Source organism: Micrasema longulum, unplaced genomic scaffold (genome assembly GCF_059751315.1).
Source record: "Micrasema longulum isolate JH-2025_06_02 unplaced genomic scaffold, ASM5975131v1 h1tg002274l, whole genome shotgun sequence".
Lineage (NCBI taxonomy): Eukaryota > Metazoa > Arthropoda > Insecta > Trichoptera > Brachycentridae > Micrasema > Micrasema longulum.
The window spans coordinates 309,310-334,597 of record NW_028279430.1 but is presented as its reverse complement, the minus strand read 5'-3'; the positions used below and the strand labels follow the sequence as shown (position 1 = coordinate 334,597).

General features: G+C 34.1%; 1 protein-coding gene across 1 annotated transcript in view; it reads right to left on the bottom strand.

Annotated features, from left to right (window-relative positions):
* Positions 1-25,288, bottom strand: part of LOC148272612 (uncharacterized) — a 303,353-nt gene that overhangs the window by 15,699 nt on the left and 262,366 nt on the right. Inside the window, 1 exon segment of the mRNA XM_088239811.1 lies at positions 1,767-1,991. Coding sequence (XP_088095937.1) covers positions 1,767-1,991 — 225 coding nt within the window.

Below are 25,288 nucleotides of genomic sequence, written 5' to 3'. Positions count from 1 at the left end.
TTTCATCGGCTATTCTGTGTTGACTACACGTCACTTAGGAACTTTTTCCTTTTCACCGTCGAAATACTTAAATGTTTTATATATAATATTTTAGTTATAACTTATCATTCCTTTTCCGCACCTAATGGTGCATAGGACAATGCATTGGTACAACAATCGCAACATATCTTGATATTTTTTGTTACATGGAAGTATTTTTATTTTTGCACCACAACAGGCACAATTACAGTGATGGATTACATCACAGAACACCCAGGCTTGAGAAAAATCACATTTAATTTTTGTGTTCTCACCGGGAATCGAACCCGGAACCTTCCGTGTGTGAGTCAAGCGTCTTGATGATTAGTCTTACGCTTCAGGTCGGTACCGGGTTGGTCCAGGGGCTATAGATTATTTTTCAACACCTTTTTAAATAAATATTTAATATCATGTAAATTTATATAACTAACATACCTATTATAATTATTATATGTTTCACAAAATTTAGACTATAGGCAGAGATCAAAGTAAAATTTGTTTTCGGCGGGAGATTTGCCACATACAAATTTCAAACTACAGCCTTAACATAAACAGTAATATAAGTTATAGTGACAAGAGTAATTAAAAAAATGTCTTGTTTTAGCTACTAATTATTTAAAAGAGACTACAACAATGAACATCTTTTTTTTTAATGACACATATAGTTACGGGAGTAACTAATGCTGAAAAGTTAAACACTCCTTCAATCGGGAATAACAACTGGCAACAATCCATATTACGAACAATGTTATTCCCAAAACCCGCCCGACTTTTGCTCGGAGGAGCCTTTCCTTTGTCGTACCGAGTGATTAATATTTCGGAAGTGCGTGGCAAGCTCTGAAGGACCAAATATATGTTCGCTAGAGGGGTCCAGGACTGGAGTTTCCTTGGAGGGCGGATTCGAGTTGGAAACTCCTAGATGATTTTTCCAATATTTGTGTGGGTTTCATGTAAATGTATTGGGTGTTTTTTCATGATGTTCTTGTTTTTATTTTATTTTTATTGCCGTGCACACACATAACATCATAAATAATTACGAACACAGCACAATATTTTATAATTAAAATTTCTAAACGGGACAAGATGTAAGGAGAATAGGTATCTTCGGGGGTGGTTTAATTAATCTTCTCGACCCCCTAGAGACTAACCAGTCCAAGTTAACCAGTCTAAATGAATCAATTTAAGTTTTTTTTTATGCGACTTTACTTTGCTTTATATAATGGCCACACTGATGATTAAACGTCAAATGATGTATAAAACTGTTTAAAAACCGGAAAAAACTAATGCGTTTTGGTAAATTCAAGGTCGCAATTATCAAGGTCGCAAAAATCATCGTGTTTGATTACACGTGCTCATATTTATTTGACATTTAAATGTCAAATTTCATTAATTATAAATTAATTGATTAATTCATCAATGTGGCCACACATAAAAAAAAACGTATGCAAAAAATAAAAATCTGCAAATTAATCATTCTCTAGGGGGCGGAGAAAATTCACATGGTTTAATTTGTGTTGGTGTTGTAATCGTTTAGATAATATTATTGTTGCGCTATGTTGTTTAAGTGCTGGTAATTCGGCACAGGTCGAAACACAGGACTTCGGTCCGATGGAGTATGATTCGCGTCTCGATAGATGAGAATCAAATTCGATGGTCAAGAAATAGATAAATAGTGAAACGAGGGTTTCCATTCATCGTGTTTATTGTGACTTGTGACGTGATCTATCGACGTGTTCGTCGGATCCTACCTTTTTAAAGTAGCCCCCGTGTAGCCTCATGTGGCCGTTCAGCGCGGGGACGTTCTTGAACTTTCGATGGCAGAGGTTGCACTCCACGGGGCGCGGCTCGGGGGGCGGGCGTGCGGGGGCCGCCAAGGGGGCGCGCGCCAGGCCCGCGGGCAGAGCGCGCCCGAGGCCCGCGGGGCCGCCCGGGGGGCGCGTGAGGCTGGTGGGCCGCTGCTGACTCTGCTGTGCCTGGAAATAACACAGGCGTAGGGTCAGGTATACATAAATGAAGGGTACACGGCAAAAACAGATTCATTCGCAAATAATGCATTTTAAGGGAGAGCAAAAATATTATGATCGCAAACCTTATTTGTGAGACACTCAAAATAGGTTTTTGATTAATGTAAAATATGTTCGTAAGTATGATGCTGTAAATAATTTACCGCTGAATTGCGAACAATTATTTTACTGTTCATATTGTCGCCTCGTGGTCTGTATCGGTCGGCGTGTTGCGTGTAGCCTAATGCGAGAGGTTTGAGGTTTGATTCTCTATAAAGATCGAGGCATGAAAGATTTGTTCATTTGCATTTTAGCAACGCAGCGTGACAAACAGTCGACGATAGTCGAGATGGTCGTAGCTATATATATAATTAGCAGTGTTGAGTTAAAGCAATATTAATTGAGGATATTGCATGAAGAAAAGGGCTGATCCAATTTTCGCCGTTATACTTTTTTTCACCTAGTATTCGGTTTTATTCGCTATAACCCTTAAAATAGTAATAAAATGTGTACATTTTGGTGCAAAAAGCAGACTTCAAATTTATACCTATCCTAATGTTTTAAATAAACCATAACTCTAAAAACTATACTACGATGGGTAAAAATAGGTATATTGAAATTTTATGTATAATTGATCTTAAAATAAATCTTAATTTATATATTATTATAAGACACGAGTGCTATCTGACAGGCGTCGTGGCGCAGTTGGTTAGACGGCCGACTGTGAAACTGGCGTCTCGGGTTCGATTCCCGCCAGTTGCAAGGAAAAAATCCATGAAAGAGTTTTTTCTCAATTGGTCTGGGTGTTGTGGTGAATTTTCATTACCTCCTTCCATATCCCCTCTTTCCCACCTGCTGACAAGCCTCTAAAATAGAGGCTTAGCGGGTTATTCCTTAAGAAAAATAAAAAATATCATCGTCTTCCTGGTGCTACAATTTATTCATCGTTAGTTGCGGATAGAGGGCTAATAGAGTAGTGATAATTACGATTGTTTTATATTGAATTCATATAAACTGTGCTCAGTTATCTTTTAAATAAACCACAACCTATCTGCGAACTTTCCTCAACTTTTAATGATTATTTTCAATACTCTGTAACTTCAAAATTCTCCCATTGTAGAAGTTAACTCATTGTCTCGGTTATCCAAAATTGGAATAAGCAAATTGATTGATTAGTTTCCGAAAGGTCCATATAATGAAACATAGTGATGGTGCCCTTTCTTACAAAACAGGTCGTCTCTCTTCTGTGGCGTATTATTCAACCGAGAGAGCGGGGGTCGACCCCGCCCCCTTTCGCCCTTCTTTTGTTCTCCGGTTTTAATTAAATTTGATTGAAATTCTGAATAGCGGACAGCGCGTCATTGAGAAATATATTTTATTCAACAAACAAACAATTCGCTCGATTTTGACATTTCATAATCGAAAATGAACGATAGCTGAACGAGTCAGCGGCACCAGAGTTAGATTTCCATTTACTACTACTCGGCGGCGGCGACGAGAGCGGGATCCATCTAGATATCTAGAATGAGTTCGCCGCGTACAATCTGCCCTTCATTGAGAGCGGAGTTGTGTGTTGTGAGTTGTGAGTTGTGAGTTGTGATTTGTGATTTGTGATGCGGGGAGTACCTACAGGACAAACGTAGGTAATAAACATTCATTCGACGAGCATTACTTATTTTCCCGCCTTCTTGATTTGTTATGATTATTGATTGACCAATAGATAATATTCAAAGATTACCGAGATTAACAAATGACATTTTAACATGGATAATATAATAAGATACGATAAGATACAATAATAGTGCCGACTCTTATGCACGGGAGCAAATTATGAAAGTAGGTTGAACTGTCGAAATGCTATCTCTCACACGAATATGTGGTAAAACGATGTATGATAGCTGCACAGATGTCGAGATCCGCGCACTATGTAGGCCTGAGGCTAGCATTGTGGACAAAATCAAGAGAGGGGTGCTGCGTCGGTTTGGACATGTAGAACGAATGGACAGCGGAAGAACGGCTAAAAGCGAATATCGATGGATGCAAAAAACGAGGAAGACCGAGAAAGACATGGCACGATCAAATCCAGCAAAGCCTCAAAGATGGACATGTCGAGAGTAGGAATAATCGGCGTGCGTGTATGAGCAGATGTATGAATGTAGAGGAAGCGAGGTCTGTATGCATGCAAAGACAGAGGGGTGGTGGAGTGACGATTTATTGTTCTCGATGTTGTTGTATTATATATATTTATTTAATTATTTATGCACAAAATACACAATTTTACATAGACACAATTATATGTTTTTTATGTCCGGACTTGTTAGAAAATTCCGTGTTAAGTCGGGACTCTTCGGTATATAAATAAAAAATGTATATATATGTAACGTGATGAGGAAGTTCAGCCCTACGGGAAATTTTATACAAAAATGTTTTCTTTCACTCGGTAAAAATTAAAGCATTCAAATACGGCAAAGTTTCTTGAAAATGTACGAAAATAATATTTTAATAAAAACGAACTACTTTGAACGACGTTACTAGTTCATACAAATCAACCGACGATAAGAGAGTTGTGTAAGATTTCCGGTTTACTGGTCGTCAACGAACCAATCGGGAAAACTAAGCGAGAAGACGCGGAAGAGAATTCGAGACGACACACGCGGATTAAGTTTAGAAATACAACACTTAAAAAAATCATCGCGCTGATAATACGATACATCAAATTAAAAAAATATTTTTTTGGCTTAGTTTAATAGTTTATTAACAAATAAAAAAAACCACCGAACTTTCACATTATTTACTATACATTGTACAGGTACATTCGGAACGGGCTTTGTACGATGATTGCCTCGATTAATGAAATTCAATTTATTTATTTATATATATGTAGGTACATTATAAAATGGAATATCTTAATTCATACAAAAATAAATAATTAAAATAATAAGGTAAAATTAGGTATATATAAAAATAACACATAAGTATACATACGTAATATCCAGAGAATAATAAGAGAATCTTGTTACGAAAAACTCCCTCAGAGACGTGAAAAATGTCAATGTCCAAAGTAATATTGTTCAACATAGAGATAGCCCTTCCAACAGGCATAACCATTGGCAGGTTGGTCCTGTATATTGGAATGTGAAACAGTCTATGCTGACGCTGTCGCTAATGCTCCGCATAATTTTAGGGTTGTCAATAATACCGCGCAACAATCGAAAGAAGTGCGTAGTTAATTACACATTCCTGCTGGTCTTCAAACTGCTGTAACCGAGCATACCCCGGAGGAACTCAGTGGGATAAAGCCACGGATAATATCCGCACTCCCTCATGTAGAGAAATCGAACAAATTTATTTTGAACCCTCTCCACCGTAAGAGAGTACTTCAACTCACACGGTCCCCAAAATCATCGCGCCACTCTCGAGTCTACTTCGCACCGACGAGTTATAAAGAATTATCAGTACTCGTGTATTACCAAAAACCCTGGCAGTACGCAGAACGAATCTCGACAGATGTTGAAGATTCAACGAACTACCGCAAACTGTTTCGATCTGATCATGAAATGTCAGGGAACTCACACGAGTGATGCCCAGATCTTTGACCTTCGAAGTCCGCGTAAGATTCTGGTCATTCATTCCATAGCGGAAACAAGCGTTTGGTGGGCCCTGGTGAGAGACATAACTGAGCATTTTGAAATATTTAATTATTATGTATTTCGTCTTCCCCATTCAGATACGTTTATTATATCCGCCCGGAGAGTACGAAAATCATTCAAAGTTTTAACCTTCAAAAATAGCTTCAAGTCATCCGCGAATAATAAAATCTATGTGTATCCCACAAGGATTACGGAGCTGTCTAATGACTAATGACACGGTGGAAGTAAGATTATTAATAACAATATGCTGTAGCTCTGACTAAAGCTAACGTATCCACATTATGTCAACAGGTCCTCTCCGAAGTAAAGTTGAAGTAATATTGTTGTCGTTCGCTTTCGGAGCGTCAACGGCTTATAATTTTAAACGTTTCGATGATAATGCCAATTTGCCAATCGGAACTTAACTAGTCAGGGTCTGCGTAATCCTGAAGCGCAACAGTGCGGACCGAGCCTCGAACTCCATTATACCACTCTACTCAGCCGGGTCGGGCGGGGCGGGGAAACTACACTGTGAACTTTTCTCTCGATAAGGTCGTATGTGGAATAGTTTACGTAATACGAATTATCCGTCGTCGCCTGCGTAATCCTATCCGGCCAGATCCTCGCGCAGTACGTCCAGAAACTAGAAATAACATATAATGGATTTGCCGTTAATACAATTCAATTCCATAAATTAAAAAAATATTTACTCCTTTTTTTTTATTACCCTATACTTATTTTTATTTGCTCAAAATTGCATTTAATTATTGGCAAATACGCTTACATATATTTTTTGTTTATTATTTTTTTTCGATAATATACTTGCTTGATTATTAATTTTACTCACATTTTTCTTTCTCGCTTACCGTAACACTTATTTACTTCGTTTGCTTTACATAATTTATTTTCATTAAATTACATCTTTGCATTTTTTGTTTACATGCTTACTTTTTTCCTTGTTTACCTTTATTATTATTATTTTTCACTTTGTTAAATTTTTTTGTTATATCTTTTCTAATTTTGCTAACTTAAATCTTTTCACATCTTTTTTCCATACATTTTGTGTTTTATTTTTAAGTATGTTAGCGTGTTTTTTAAATATAAATAAATACAACGTGAATATGAATAAAAAAAAGATGAGGAAACATCCTCGAGAAAGACTTAATTCAAACTTTACAAAATACTAATTAGCAAAGCTTGACCTTCGGCACGGAGTGCTGGGTCCTTATTAAAATAATTCCATTACACGGTGTAGCGAGATTAGAGACTTAGGAATTATTTTTGATAATAGATTGCTGTTTGGGTCTCACATAAATTCTATTGTTGAAAAAGCTAACCAAATGCTGGGCTTCATTTTAAGAATTTCCAAACCTTTTAAAAAACCAAATACATTTAAAACTTCATACAAAATGTTTGTACGCAGTAATTTGGAGTTTGCATCCGTTATGTGGAGCCCAGAATACAAAACAGACATAAAAAGGATTGAAAATGTTCAACGAAAACTTTTAAAATACATAGATTATATAAACAATAAAACGCTTTGTACTTACAGCCAATCTGCCAAACAAAATGGATTTTTTACCCTTGAAAATAGACGCACTGTATCTGAATTATTCTATTTACATAAATTATTAAATAATAAAGTAGACTCTTTTAACCCACTCTCCAAAATTAATCTTAATGTCCCCTTTCCCGTGACAAGAAACAAGTATTTATTCCATCTGCCAGTCTGTAGCACTAACTATGCACAACACTCTTTCCTCTATCGTTCTTGCTCTAACTATAATGCTTTTTTATCATCTATTGATATATTTTACATGCCCCTTAATTTATTTAAAAATAAATTAAGACTTATTATTTCTGGCTGCGATACGATCCCGCTTAATATTTAATGATGCTCACACTTACACACACCTGAACACTTACTCCCACACGAATACACATAAACACAAATCTACACTTACCTACTCTCATACAAATACACATAAACACACCCTTTTGTTGTAACACAATTTGATAATAAGTATGATGCTTATTTAGAAACTTCGCTGGTCTGTCTTTAAACCGTATTTTTTTTAATGTTACTATATCATTGTCGACTGTTTGTTTCTTTAAAAGAAATAAAATTGATATATGGTGAACGACGCCGACGTTTTAGATACAACCACGAGATAAATAAAGACTAGGACGACCTTGCTGGGGAGCCAATACTTTCTAGGATGCAGGAAAACCCGATAACTACTTAATACCAACTAACAACGGAGCATCGGGAGACGTGAACTCAGTTGATTGGATTATGTGGAAATAAACAACAACCCCCTCGGGCAGCGGTAGTTGCCTCTAGTTAAGCTAGGGTTTCCTAGGACAGCGGTGCCCGTATTTTAACGGCCGCAGTGAACGGTGATGCAGTAGACAGCCGTCGTAACGTCGACTAGAGAGTGGTTTCCTAGGAAAACGGTGTTAAATGGTGTTGATAACACCGTTTTCCTAGAAAACCACACTCTAGTCACCGTTACGACGGCTGTCCACTGCATCACCGTTCACTACGGCCGTTAAAATACGAGCACCGCTGTCCTAGGAAACCCTAGCTTTAGAGGGAGGCAGGCGGAGGGGAAAAAACGTCTTGACACTTAATAAATATGCTCTGACTATAAATGAATATCATTTTAGTGTCATTGTGCAGAGGTACGCGGTTTTAATGAACCCTTTAGTTATTACAGTTTGGCACAGAGGAGTAATACATTTCGATTCTATTGAATGTCATACTTAACTCAAAACACAGTGTTTTTTTTACTTATGGCTCCCTTAACAGGAGGGGGGGGGGGGTGCGATATAAGAATTATTATGAAGTGGAAAAAAAAGAAACTAAGTATTTTAGTGTATACGTACCTATAAAGATGTTTAATGAGAACAGCATATTTTAAAACTAACTCTTAACAATATTACGTACCTACCTACTTTTTTCAAATTTGTGTAATTTTGTAAAAGTGAAATAATGACGTTTTTCTTAAAAATAAGTTTATGAACGCAAATGAACGCGAGAAATATTGTAATAAAATAAGGAAAATAAAAAAGCGTTACTATTACATTATTTAGCAATGTTTTGAGTTTGTTCAAATTTTTGTAAACAAGAACTGAATTCAACCTCATAGGGAGTAGTTAATATTAAACGGATGAAAGAATTGAAAGAATATAGATGTTCTAATTTAGGCAGAATGTCTCCATTCGCGTGTTACACAGCGTGAAAAGTTGCAATTTAAACCGGCCCATGACAAGTCATAAGACATGTAGATGCCATTAGATACATTCCATTTGCATAAAATCTAGTATAACTAATCAGGCAGGAATATATATTTATTTTTTATGTGATTATAGTAAACTGTACCTTAATTATTGTAATAAATATTTAATAAAATTGAATAAATAAATTAACATGAATTATCGTAAATTCTCTCTTTAAAGGCAGTGAAAACTGTAAGGGTCGCCCACATGGTGCACCAATGTAATGCCCTATGCACGTTTATCTGTTGAAAATGATGTTTCATATAAAAATGATATAATATGTATGTATGTGTATTTCATGATAAGAATGTAAGATTTATAAACTAAATATGTGTTTTATAGTTTATTAGTTTTTGACTATATTATAAAACTTGTATAAATTTGCCACGGCCGTTAATAAATAAACAAATATGTGAATTTTTCGAATATGAAATTGATTCATTTGTAATTTTTAGTTGTTATATGTATAAAGTAAAATCCGAGATGAGAGATGGAGAAATAAATATTAACCATACTCCAAAGTATGTAGTTCCTTCCCATGGACATTGTCACTGACTATGTCACATCGACTGTTACTAGTATCAACTACCAGAGGGGCTGCAAAGCCTCGCTCGGGAGGTAAAAAAAAGCTAGGGTTTTAGGTACACCATGAAAATTCAATAATTTCAGTAAGAAGGCCATGCTTGTTTATTTTGAAAAATATTTTCTTACGAGCTACGAAAAACTAGAATGCTAAATTGTACGGCAAAGTTTCTAGGAAATTTTAAAAAATATATATTTTTTTCACAAAAATGGACTACTTTAAATGACGTCGCTCATCATCATCATTCGCTTTCTACACCGAATGGTGCATAGGGCACTGCAATGGTACACCAAGCGCAGCGTAGCTTGATATTTTTTTGTTACATGAAGGTAAGATGATTAGTCTTGCGCTTCAGGTACCAGTCCAGGGGCTTTTATGTGTTATTATTTTATTTGATTTATTATTATGATTCACAAACAATAAACAATACATTTGACATTGGTATAATAATTACAAATTGTTATTTTAGATATTGTTCATTTATTATTTATGAACACAGCATGTACAAATATAAAGAAAAAAAAGTTTAAAACAGTTTTTTTTAAATCGGCTAGCTTAATTGACTTCTATGATAGTTATAAAAGTTATAACAATAAAATATAACAGGTTATTACAAATTATTTTAATATAAAGTTTATATTTGAAGCACTAACTTTGTGGTTAAATTAATTAATTATGGATAACTTATATAGCGCCATTTTCGTAATAAAATACCTCAAGGGCGCTTTACATGGTGATTCAATAGAATATTAACAATAGTTAAGTCAATTTAATTGAAGCTTTTAAATTTGTAATTTAATTAAAATAATTTATTTTGTTGTCACGTGCTACGGATTTATTCAAATGATTTAGAGAACAAGTGGGTTTTAAGTTTTTTCCGAAACATCACTTCACTTTCACAGCCTCGCACCTCTGCTGGGAGAACATTCCATGCCATAGGGCCTGCGACCGCAAATGCGTGTTCATAAATTTAGTGCGCTGTTTGCGGAGAGGTATAATAACTTTTCCTCTCGCCGTAGACGTAGCTGATCTAAGCGTGAGACGCCTGTCAGCTAGTTCATCTGGAATGCATAGTTCCCTTAGATATTCCGGAGCCGAGTTGTGCAGTGACTTATACATGGTTATTCATTACAATAAAATAAATAAAACAACTGTGTTTTAAACCACTAACCAATTAAATTGTAATGATTGCGATTCAATCTACATTGAAAAAACTAAAAGAAACTTTAATATTAGAGTCAAAGAACACTTAAGATGCTTAAATAATAATATTTTTTTCTGAATTCTCAAATCATCTGATGGAAAATAATCATAACTTCAATAAAGACACTGGATTAAAAGTACTTCATGTTGAAAATAAAATATTTAAATTAGACAACTTAGAAATCTTAGAAATTAAAAAAGCGATTCATAATAAGAAAACAATAATTAATAACCAAATAAACAATATTTCTTTTAGTCCTCTCCTGTCTAACTTTGAAAATAATGATATCAAATTACCACCCGTGTAAGGAAAAAACGACTTGATTTATTGGGTCCACGTGTAGTATTTAGTGAACATGATAAAAAAAAGAATCAATTCATAAGTTACGTAAACCTTGACGAAAAAGCTTGTTTGCTTTGAAACCGGTCGGTGGAAAATAACAATTAGTGGTTAAAAACAAAGTTGTTTTATTTATTTTATTATTTTTCATACAAATTATTTTACCTGACATAATGACTATTTGATTTTATAAATTGCATTACAGTTTTTCTATAATTATTTAATGTATCCTTAAATACATTATTATACAATCTTAACATACGTGATAATACATTAAAGTGCGCCATTCATAATCATTTATTGAAGGTTGGAAGATAAAGTGTTGTATACGATCGCAATCGCTGACTGGGGACATTCAGGGGTACATTTTCTAAAAAAAACGTAGAATCAACATTACAATGAATTATTTTATATTCTAGAGTGAAAACCCTTCTTAATAAATATTTCATACCAACCATATCGGGAACCGAACCCGAGACCTCTCGAATGGTAGGCAAACGCGCTGACCATTTATTTTATTTATACTTTTACATTGTTTGTATTCTTTTTTTATGTTCCCTCACTGGGGTGTCCCGTGCCGAGGGAAACATTTTAGAAAATGTGAAACATGCCTAAGATTAGCCATTTGACAAAGTTAACATAACAATAACAATAAAAAAGATGTAATCAATCTAATTAACCTAATTATCATTAACATAATAAACAATATAAACTAAAATAATCATAAACAACATAACCATTTACACCACGGTGCCGACTCACTAGTTCACATGAATCAACTAATGATAAGAGAGTAGTGAAATATTTCCGGTTTACGGCAAGACAACGGACCAATCGGCCGAACTGACAGAAGAAGCGGAAGAGAACTTGAGACGTCACATCCGGAGTTGTTTCAGAAATACGAAACTTAAAAAATCAAAGCGCTGACAAAACGATATGTAAAATAAAAATACGAAAAAATTGATTTAGATTAAAGACTTAATTTTTTTAAATAGATTTAGTTTAATAGACACTAACAAAAAAATAAACTATTTTTAATGTTTGAAGCACTTACTTTGTGGAACATTATTATTTAATATATTAACTCTTGTGTAGCTGTGATGTCACACTAGTCGACATAGGACACAAGACTTGATTTATCTCTCTTATTTTTTTAAATGATGAATTCGTATTTTTTGTAATCTTCAAATGGACATTTTCACACCGGATTTGGAAAGTGAATTTTTTACAATTATGCTGGATGTTAATACAAAAAAATATTTATCCTCGCTACGCGAAAAAAGAGTGTCCGCTAATTCAGCAACACATATGTATAAAAAAGAGCACGAAGATAGAACTCAACACAAGGAAGACAGAAACGCTGTTTTATGGCAGGTGTTAGTATGAAAGAGACAAAAACAAAACTAAGTAATGTGTAAAATAGATTCAGATTTCAGCCAGTTGATAACAGTGATGGGAAACGCACGCGCGTAATCTGAGCGGCGTATTTATGATTATTAATTTATTTTACTATAACAGGGCTAAATTTTATGTTTATTGGCACAAATAATGGAAAAGGGATTATTAAACAGTATGTCTCCATGTTTTTTTTTCTTTCAATTTTTCAACTTTAAATTATTCCGTCTTTTACTAGTGGTAACACGATGTTACATCACCGCGCGCAAAGGGATTATTTATCACAGTCTTTTGAGAGTTAAAATAAAATAAAATCACTTTGTTTTTATGTACCACTTATTTTAAAAAATAAATAATTTGACAACCAACTAGTTTCGGCAATACTATGCCTTCTTCATAGTATTGCCGAAACTAGTTGGTTGTCAAATTATAAAAAAAATTAAATAAGTGTTACATAAAAACGAAGTGATTTTATTTTATTTTAATAAATAAAAAAAAAAAAAAACACCGAACTTTCTCGTTGGAGTCAGAGTTTTGTGCTTTTAGTTTTTATGCCAACCACTCGAGAGAACCTTAGTTCGCATAAATATGATGTGGCAAATAGCTTGAATAATTTCGGAGCTTCCCTCGCTCGCTCCGTACATCCAAATTGTCCGCACGTCCAGAAGATGTCAATGTCGTGCGAATTAAATGAAATTTTAAGTATGCCGTCAGGAGTGAGATATACCTGCGCCCGCTGCGTCCGATGCCATCTTACTTCATTTTTCGATTCATTATAAGATATATAGTCTTAAAAGAAGGAAAATTAAATACGTTGTCTTTTAAATCACCGAAATGCGAGTGGTATGTTAAAATTAAGGTTCCGGGGGGTTAACTGATTTCTTTCAGTAAAGGGGTCGTGTATTCAAAAAGGTTGAAAAACACTGCCACAGAGAACAGAAATAGTAAAGTCTGAGTGCAACATGGCAACATTCTTATTGGGCTAAATTCTTAAAATACACGAAAACAGTATTGACAAGGGAGGGAAAGACTAATAATATGGAAAAGGAGTCATCAACCTTTTTTCCTAAATTCAAAGATTCTTTTTTCACAATTTAAAGAAACGTAGAACAGAAATAGTAAAGTCTGAATAGAAACATGGCAAAATTCTTATTGACAAGGGAGGGAAATACTAATAATATGGAAAAGGAGTCATCAACCTTTTTTTCTAAATTCAAAGATTCTTTTTTCATAATTTAAAGAAACGTAGAACAGAATTAGTAAAGTCTGAGTAGAAACATAGCAACATTCTTATTAGGATACATTCGTAAAATACACGAAAACAGTATTGACTTGTCCCTTGGGAGGGAAAGACTAATAATATGGAAAACGAGTCATCAACCTTTTTTTTCTAAATTCAAAGATTCTTTTTTCATAATTTAAGGAATAGAATACGTTTCGTTTATAGATTTATTTATAGAAATATATCGCCCTTATAAATAATAACAAATAATTTTAATGTCTTGTCTGTTATCATTATTGATTTTCCTAATGGTGCATAGGACATTGCATTGGTACACCAATTGCGGCGTATCTTTATCATTATTGTTTTATAACGGTAAAAGAAGATTACGGTCTTAAGATTCAGGTGCCTGTCTAGGGGCTTGTAATATTCTTGTGTAAAAACTCCGACTATTTACTTGGTTATTTATTAACGACCGTAGCTAATTTGTACAAATTGTAGAACACAATTAAGAAGTAATCAAATATAAATACGTATTGAGTTTTTATAAATATAATTACATTATAATAATTATTTCGCGTCAAAAATGTGGGCATCTGCACCCGAGACCTCTTGCGCGGCAGGCAAACGCGCTGACCGCTTGAGTACGAAGCGGAAAAAAATACCTGTATGTATTTAGAAAAATATTATTTTGGTAAGTATAAATGGGGATATAATATTTTGAGCATTGGTTTTTAGAAAGCACGTTACTTTATAAATTAATTAAGTTAAGTTACTCATAAATGGGAGAGAATTATCAAAATCATCCAGACTTTCAATTGTGTCTACAGCTAATAATTTTTTCGACCTTCTCGCCCTGTATCTCGCCCGGTATAATTATCTGTGTTTATGTTGATATTATTTATTTAAAAAATAGTTTTTATAATCTATATATTATTACAAGAGAAATGATTGATTGTGTCTGTCCTGTACGGGCTTATTTTGCCACTGGTGAATTTTTTTTTTTAAGTATGTATACTTCCAAAGCAAAAAGTTTCGTAAGTGAGTTGAAAGTTTGTGATTTTGGTTCAATTATTAGATAAAATTTTGGTTTAAAATTTTAATACAAATCAATAAAAATAAGGTAGGTACAGTTAGATAAAATTATAATGTTATTTAAAATTAAGGTTCTGAATTTTCTTTAAATTGGTTTAAAGCGAGGAAATATATATCGATTTGAGTAAAAAACGGGTTATAATTATATTGAATTCGGGGAAAATATGCATTTTTATTGTTTGTACTTGAAATACCAACATGAAACAATTGTTGCAGCCGAGTTTCATACTTTACTGTTTTTTAGTAGTATCTATATCAATTATGAAAACACTAATAAAACGAAACAAAATTAAACGTATAAGCAGGAGAATAAATATAAAACGTGGTGTTAGAAAAAATAAAAATTTCATGAATCATTAATTTTGTAGATAACGTTTAGTGGTTTAGCTACATATTACAGCAGCAATACAACGGGCCGTAAATACTCGGGTCGAGAATTGCAAGTCAAAACCAAAAACGTCTATTGCAAGTGTGCGCCGCGGCGCCCTGGTGCGCCGTAAAAAGTAAAGAGGGGCGCCGCACCGTGAGTCGATCCTCTATCATCACCCAAAACCACAAATAAAAAGCTTTAAAACATCTCATTCCGTTTGCCACATTATATTTATGTGAAACTGGATTTTCAGCTGTAGCTGTAATCAAGAACAAATATCGATCAATGTGGAGCAAGAAATGAGGGTAGCAGTCTCAAGTCTTATTCCTTGCTTTGAAAAACTGTGCAAAAATCATCAATCTCACCCGTCACATTGATTTGACTGAGTCACTATCGTATTTTCTTTTTTTAAAAGTCTTTTTTGTTGTTCTCTGTTTCAATTCTAACTTTTTATAAATATAATAAAACTCAATTTCGTATTGTGGATGTTTTAATTTTTGTGCCCATCTACTTCACTTCTATTATTGTAGGTACCTATTTCTTTCGATAATAATGTATATAGTCACTACGTATATTCCAAATAGCTTACTAATGTAGGGCACCGTGACAAAATACTAATCTTGTAAGTGCGCCGCGGGCTGAAAAAGATTGGGAACCCCTGCTATACGCAATAGAGCTAAAAAGCTTCTCCAGTGAATTCTTACTCTAAGGTTTTATCCAAACTAGTACTGACCACCTACTGACTCACGCTGTGTTCTAAGGAATATACTTTACATCTTCTTTGAGATACATGCAGATGGCAAAAAGTGTTGTATTCTCAGAGTAATAAGTCAACAGATGGAAGAGTTAAGGAAATGTGGATGTTTCAAAATGGGCAGAATGGTAGATGTTACATAGTGTGTAAAGTAGCCACTTGAATCAGCCAAAAACAAGTCGTAAGCCTTATATATGCCTAGACTTTCATATTCCATTGTTAAAAATGTTTTCTCTCTCTGTTGCAACAATTTGTATTTATTTATTTTGTTTTGTTACGAGTTTTAATTAAATATGATAAACAAAACTTGTTTTAAAACAAATTAATATCGACAACAACAAAAAAAGTCTAGTTAAAGTTCTTTTTCTATTTATCTTTAAATTTTAAGCTTTGGCCGAACAAAAAACGGGACCGATATCCGAAGTTTCTCTTCCCCTGGTAGCGGAGGGCAGGGCGGAGCGGGAGGACGCGGTCTCTCCCCGCAGGAAGGGGAAAATGAAATTATTCCAGTAATGAAAGGAATTCCAAAGAAAAAATCTTTACAAACCACTTTGCTGAATAATACTCGTAGCAATTAAATGGCTATCGAGGAATTATTATTACTTTATAATGCTAAGTTATTTCCCTCCTACTGCCACTTCAGGGCTCCTGTTAACATATTTTTGTAATGCAACAACAACTGCCCCCCCTCTCCAGCGAACCAGGAATTCTTGTAAAAAATACTGATTCACAAATAACGAGAGATAGAGAACATTTGAGAGAAGGAAATATATCAGTCTAGATTGGCTGGTTTTAGTGGCCACTGGCCACTCTACACACAGTGTAACACTCACCATTTTGTCTATGTTATTATTATATCCGTATTTCTTCCATCTGTTGATTTAACTTTTAAAGTTACTTCACTTCACTTCGAAGAGATACGGATGTTCAGACATAGGCAGAATGGTGAATGTTACAAAGTGGCCACTCAAATCAGCTTATGAGGAGTTAAGGCCTGGATTTATATTTGTGGTGGTATCCTCATGTGTCTGTGTCAACTAATTGCTCGTCCCATCTCAACACAGGACTTTTAGTCCCATGAATTTGGGACTTATGTCTTAAATAATGTGTAATAAACTACATGTATGTAAATAAATAAATAAATGACATCTTATAAGCCTTATCGATGCCTAGATCTCCACATTTCCTTCCATGTTCTCCAATGTTCCAAAATGTTTTCCACCTGTGTTGTTTTTTGTTAATCTTAATAACTCCCCGGAGGGTAAAATACAGTCTGTGTCTGCAAACGAACGTTTGAGCCGACTCGAAAAACTATTGCTTTTTGATGAACATCTCAACCAAGATGAAGGAATTATCGGGAAATGTGAGGGATTTACGGGTCGAATGATCTTTCTCACTGACTGGTTTGGTTAATTAATTTACACATCGTACGACATTATTTATTCTAAACCTAATGTTTGTGATTTTCATATTCACACAATATTTAGAAGTTGTCTAGTTTTGTTATTCATTATTTATTTATGGAATGAATTCCCCACGCTTTTGTGAAAGTAAAAAATATGGCGCTGCAATGAAATTGGACTGCGAATTCCTTACTAAATTTGTTAAAATTCAAATCACTATTTTTACAATAAAATAATTTTCTGTGTATAATATAATACTAAATAAAATTTAAATAAATAAAACCAAATTAGAGAGGACGAGAGCGAAATACTATTTTTATTGCGTTAGAGTGAGATGGATATATGACGAACGAACGAACTTACGAAATGAAATTGTGACAGAACAAGCGTTCGGTTAATTTTGCATGAATGATAGTTATACAGGTTTATCAAATATGTGTTTTCTTTTCACTGTATAAAAAAATCCCCCGTAAACGATAATATTTTTTAAACATTTTTATTATTAATTAATTCTAAGTAAAGCGATGTTTTCTTATTTTTGTTTCGTTCCCGCAAAAGTGTCAATTAAATACATAAATACATCTATCTCTATTGTTGTGTGTTTTCTTGGAATTAGTGACCGTAATTACCTAAATATACCTGTGTCAGTATATCGTAAAATTAATCATGTTTACTAAAATGAAAAATGCGTTGTTACTTAAAAATGGATATGTGCTTAAATAGAAATAGGATGTTATAATAGGAAAGAAAATGAGACAATTTTTAACTGAATCTTTTTATTATTTTATTTTGAAAAATATATACTTTTTTGTAATTTCATGTGAAAACTCGATAAAAAACAAGCAAACAATTTCAGTTTCGAAGGTATTTGTATTTAAAAGATTAGGGTAATCCAATTTCATTCTGAGATAGAAATAATTAATTTGCCAAGTAAGAATCTATGTGACCCTCGGTGCAACGTGAAACAGTGTGTGTTCAAAAATTGCAATTGTATGCGTTAGTAGTCGGAACCATTTAGACGAAATTTTTTTCCCACGCGCGGGTGATGTGCCCTTAACATGTTCTCAGCTATGCCGGCTATAGCCGTCAATACCGTGTCTCTCATTTGGGAAAAGCCAGCTACCGCGTGAAAAATATACGCGAAAATGAAGTAACTATAAAATGGCAGGCGGAGATATCGTGTCCCTTTTAAAAATAGTCAGCAACAAAAGTGTCCCAGTATGTTAGTCAAATAAAATTTACTTCAAACGATAAACTGCGGTCTAATCGGAAGTGAAATATTCTAACTAATAAGGAAGTTAATATAAGTGTGAAAGTTTAATATATTAAAAAAAAAAAGATTAATCAATACCAAATACAACAAATATGTACCTTCGGTCTTTGGAAAGTAGGTGTGTGGAATAGTTGAGAAATCCAGTGGTCCATGGTAAATACCATACGGGAAACGGGGAACTTTCACCCAATTATATCCATCGATGCAGATTATTTACACCATCTTTTAATCTAATGAAAAACACCATATCAAATCCACGCTTACTTAAGTAAACCACTCGACAAAACACCGTTATGTATTTTGAACTAGATCGCGCACTTTAAAATGATTGGGAAAACTTTTTAGTAAAATTTCCCACTACGTAGCTGCACTCCAGTAAGTTAGAACACCACTTTATTACGCTTTAATATTTTCCGAAGCACTTTAAAATTGTTCTCCTCAAAATGCACTTTTAGCGTATAAGTTGGAGCTCTCGGCTTGATCGCCGATTGTTCTGGTCGCCTGTAATATGACGTTTGGATTTTCCCTCGCAGCGGGTCACCGTGGGGAGGCGCGGTTCGATGTGAGTGGGTTTGACCGCGGCCGGATCCAGCGCGGCATCGGATCTGTCATTTCTCGCGAAAACGCGTCGGTCAGCGGAGCAGGTAAACCTGTTCCAGCGATATTGCGGAGAACAGGGATGAACTAGTACTTTCTTGAGTTGTTTGAAATATATGTCTTCAATATGATTTTTATTCATTTAAGATAATGAAAGAATTTATTAAAATCAATACCGACAGCATCGTTTCATCACGTTTACAATTTAAACATTAATTAACAAATCACAACAAGGATGGAGAATACCTTAGAAAATGGAATATGGAAGTCTAGGCATTTACAGGGTTTATGACCACTTTAGACACTGTGTAACATTCACAATTTTACCTATGTTTGAACATCCATATTTCTTCATTTCTTCCATTTGTTGATTTTAGTGAACTTAAAGAGCTGAAACCTTTATTGTTGTGAAGAGATCCACCTGACTGAATAATTTCACATACCAGGCAACGCCTGAAAACGGTTTTTCAATTTTCAAACTTTTTCTTGGAACAGTTGGTTTTATTACAATATTTGAGTTTGTGTTTATATTTCCTATTCATATATGTTAATATTTGTACATATGCATGTTGATATTTCCCTTTTCTAAGGTATTCTCCATCCCTGTTGTAATTTCTTTCGCCTCGCTCTCTTCACTACTGGGGATATGCCTCTATGGATGCCCCCGCTGTTACCGTCCACGCTCTGCTTGCCGTCGAGGCAACGTCGCGTCGTCGGCCCGACCTCCCAACACCCTTTCTGTTTGCCCATGCCACTTTGCCGTTTAACTTTTCCGGGTGTCCACCTGTCATCATTTTGTCTCGTCAAGTGTCCAGCCCAATAAACGAGTATAAACTCAGTTTTTTGTTGTTGAAAAAAATGTGGTGAATGGTGTTTTTTTTCTACATTTTATGATAAAATACTTTTAAAACACTTCACATACATCTTTATAGGTTAATAAAATATGAATTAATTTAATAATAGAATTATGTGGAAAAGTGTATATTAATAACATTTCAATGACTTTAAAAATATGTTTGTACTTTTAGATAATTACGTAAATTTATTTAAAAATCACAAAAATAATTAACGTAAATAAACATCGTATGATTATTCACATAAACCCGTAAGTAAACAGAATGGAAATGTATTGGGTGGGTTTTTTCTTAACACCATTTATAATACAATATTATATATTATTTTCGTATTAAATTCTGCCCTGCGCCGTGATTTACTGACTGTCGGAGAAAACACGTTGCAATGGGGGATGGTCCGATGGTCCATAGGGCGGGAAAGGGGGAATGAGGTTCGCACCCCGTGGGACCGCAGGGAGGACGAGAAAGTGACGGCCGGTGAGACAAGAGGAGACAGGTATATTATGTACTACGCCACGTTAGTAAAGGGGAGCTTCTTGATTACCCATATAATCTTAGAACTTAGAATGATTTGTTAAGCGCCGTTTTCATAAAAATAACTTAAAGACAATGAACAAAGATAAACGTACTTATTCTCCCAGGATATACCATTTAATCATGGAAGTATTATGGAAATTAAATAAGATTCGACGATTCTGTAATTCGTTTTCTTCTTTAGAAGCTTCTGTCTACAGAAATTGCTTGCGATCTCAATTCCCGGCTAGGTTAAGACGAAAAATGTATTTAAAAAATGATTTTTACCACGATGGTTTGATTTTATATTATCTAGACGAGAAGCAGGGTGAATTATCTTGTCTCCATGTAACACGATGATCAAGATACGCTGTTTGCAGCGCATAGCATCTACACATATAGTGCGGTATCCACCTTCGCGCATCGGTTACGTAAACGGTATGACGACGATGATGATCAATTCCGATTTCAATATCTGAAGCCGGGGAGGACCGAGAATTAGCAATAATTTTAATTATTGTACCTACCTATTTAGTGGTGTGAGAGGGGGTGGAGTGGTGGTGGGGGTATTTAAGGCCCCCGCAAAGGATGCGAATTTCCCGTTCGTTAATTCGCGAAGTCGTAAACAAACGTATTTACTCCGACTTCATCCAATATTATGAGATATTGATTTTGTGTTTTAATGTACCGATCCCCCCTCCCACTCCTTCTCCCGCGGGATGTGCTTGTTCATAAAACAGCGGTCTAATTGAACAAAAATACCCAAAAATGTTTTTCTTCATTTCGCCGTATTTTTACCTCAACATTTCTGAATCTTTTTTTTTGAATCGTCGCGTTCCAAAATACAACTGTAGCTCAATCACAAATGACTATCGACGTACTTAAAAACGTGCTAAGCATTCGAGCAATCATAATGAACAATATTGAACATGCTTAAGTTATCGCGGTCATAAGTTAACGCGTGGGTAATCTCTAAGTCAACGTTCGTGTCGGTTTGTTTTTTGTTTTTCTCGTAAATAAATACAGTTCATTGGCAACAAATCAGCGTTTACTTAAAAAAATTGTACAATATATTGCATTTGCAAAATAGTAAGGAGTATATAATACAAAAAAGTTAAAATTAAATTACAAACGATTATACTATGGCGACTGCTTTGACATTTGGCTTGCCAACCGCCAGCGAAATGCAATAAATAGTATGATAAATAAATAAAAATAGCAATTTCGGAATATTTTACATATTTACACGGGTGAAATTTAAATATGTGATTGCGCAGCTGGATTACACGTCGCGAAACATTTAATTTTAGGTGTTCACGAATGTTGCATTGTGATCGCGAATACGATAAACAAACATGGGGAGAAATTGTTAGCACGTCGCTTATTAGCACGTCGATAGTTATTTGTGATTGAGGTACTGAATGAATACGACTTTAAAATATTTTTAAAATATATTTTTAGGAAATGATAAACGTCGATTACCTGGCAACGTATAGGCCAACTTTTATTGGATTACATTTATTAACACCGATGGGTATTTATATAATGGAACTTAGTTTTATTGTTAAATCAAAACCTCAATATATTAGGCCATAAAAAAAAGATACTTTCATAATACCGGGAATAAAAGTAAATTAAAATTTTTATTGACGAAAAATTATTTATACAAAGAGGGCCCGGCCCGTGTGCATGGCAGTCAAAATTTATAATAAGCTTTAAAATTAAAGAAATAAATTTATTTCAAAAGTGTTATTTATTTACGCACACATTTCTGGTCATGCGGCTACAAGACGAGATCCCAGCAGAATGCTCGTACGAGGTTTTGTAATTTGAATTACTTCAATCCAAAAATACGTACGACGTTTGCTGAGAGGAATTTTTCTTTTGTGGCCCCGAGAGTATTCAACATCCTGGATGAACATATTAAGTTCTCCAAAACGAAAGCCACTTTCAAGAGTGTACAAGTCTGGATTTTATCTAAGGGAAGAGACCATTGCAGGATACTGCTGCGAGATATTGCATAGATTTACATACTATTAAGCGTGTTGTCCAGATGCCCTTTGAAATACATGTATGCGTATGTAATAATATTTCTTTTTTATTTTTGCTAATATCTAATTATGTACGTGCTTCCACTTTCCATTATGTTGTATCCCAACTCAGCACAGGGCCCTTGGCCTCATAGAGTTTCAGATACGTTATTATTGTATTTTTTTGTAATATGTATGTATTTGTATGAATAATAAATATTGAAAATGGGACTCTTGTGGTTTATTCTTTAAGCTACTGATATAATATTCAACATCAGCTAGGGCCAATTAAGTGATGAATAATTTTATAGGTTTAAAAATTGGCGGCGGAACAATTTTCTGTGTCCAGGCGGATAAAAAAATACAGTTCTGCGTGTAAAATTGAACCAAAAGACTGATCGAGGGTTTTCGACTCAATGGCTGCTTTGAGATAAAAATCCCGAAAAAGAAAATCGAGCGAAGATAAGACCAACTCAAGAATTGTCGAGGCCCTGGGTTCGATTTCTAGCACGGTGGACGTGAAATATTGATTTAAATATTTATTTGTATTTCTTCTTATTGAGACTCTATGAAATACTTTTTTTCAGATTTAAAAAATAATACTTACACGAGTATTCCGTGATTTAGAAAAATATAAGACGGGTTTTGGAACTACAGCTCCCAAAATATATTTATCGTAAATTAATCTCCGCTAATCCAATTTGTAAATATAAGATACATTCGATCTGAATTTACGATTATATTCGAAGTACTCCCGCAGGAAAAATAATGAAACAAGTTGTTAATACAGACGTTTTTTGGAATAAAATTTACATACTTGTATCTGGTTCACAAAACAAACACAGTTTTGTGATTTCATGAAGTGTTTATTTTTATATGGGATATAATTCCATGGGAACATTCAATTTTAACTAAGCCGGTACAATTTTAGGGTTCATTATTTTAAAAGCAATGTTTTGTCATTGTTCAAATTATAATTCTTCCATTTTTTAGTTTTTCATTTTCCGTTTCCCTTGAAATATGCGTGTAAATTTACAATGTTAACTTAAAGGTACATATAATAATTGCGGTATAAAATGAGATATACTTCTAAAGACGCAAAATGAAGAAATTCATTGTTTTTTTATTTTTTTATTTGTTTGCAGACTATAAAACTAAGCCAAATAAAAAAACATGTTTCGTATTATTAGCACTGTGATTTTTTAAAGTTTTGTAATTTTGAAAGTACTCCGCATGTGACATCACAAGTTTTCTACGGCGAGTTGTCCCGATTAGTGGGATGGCTTACAGGTAACCGAAAATGTATAACAACACTCTGTCATTGGTTGATTTCGGAGAACTAGAGACGTCGTTCGAATGAGTTCCTTTTTATATTTTTTTTCATGCATTTTCGAGAAACTCCGCCATAGCGCGTAAGAAAACATTTTTTATTTATAATTTCCCGGTGCATTGAACTTCCTCATTTAAAGTGATAGTATTATTTTTTTAAATGATAGTAAATTGTATCAACAAAATTTCGCCAATTGATTTTTGGTTTAAACATAAGCAGAATGATTAATATTTTAGTGTGTCAAGTGCTCAGTTAAACCAGTCAATGACAGGTCATAAGCTCTGTAAATACCTAGGCTTCGATATTGCCCTCTTGAATATATTTACCCTCCATAGAGAGTAATATAAATTTCAATTATGCAAATTAAATATCGTTCTTAAATAAGTAATTGAAAATAACTTATATAAGATAACTTAAATTAACATTAATAGTTAAATTCATCAATATCAGCACACTATACACAATACGACAACCACCTGACTGACCAACTGACCTGATATAAACCACGGAGTATTTTAAAGATACCGAATTAGTCTGCATTAAATCGACGTCTCGAAAGACTTAATACATTAAGAAAAAGTTCCATGTCAGCATAATTATAGTTATCTCTTGTGATTCCTAATTTGAGGGCAATTTTTACTATAAATTTATGATGAACTGATTCGACACGATTTACAACATATGAAAGAGACCATATTACAGAGGCGTATTCAAGAATAGGACGAACCGAGGAGCGATAAAGCCTCTTTAGGGTAAATGTATTATCAACATCGGATGTAGCTCTATTGTCTATTAATGAAGCCGAAGATTTTAATAGATTTGTTTTTGATATGGTCAATGTGTTCATGAAAATTAAGTTTGTTTCTTAGATTCACTCCGAGATCTCTTATTGAATTTACAACGGAAAGGATTTTGTTATTAAATATAATCGAAGGCAATACTTCTTTTTGTTCTACGGTAAGAAATAATTGGATGTATACAAACAATAGGGAATCGAACCCGAGACCTCTTGTTATTACCACAAAGTAAATAAATTAGTGCTATTATTACTAGGGTAGATTTACGAATTAATTGAAAATAATAAATCGTCGTTGCATCTGTAATATTCGTTATGCGACAATTTAAACAATGCATTACCTTTTGATGATGATATTCTTAATTGAAAACAAAAGGAATAATACGTTATTTTATTGTGGAAAAATATTTACGTTTATTTTGTCGAAACGAAATTATGTAATCTATGAAAAATAAAAACAGTCTTTAAAAAGCAAAATCACTTTACGGGTTTTGCAGGCGCAACGACGAAATAACCTTTACATTGTTTTTGTGTTTTTTATTTGAAAGCAACTCATCTAAAAATAACTTGTGTTTCATTTTGTTATTGCGACCGTTTT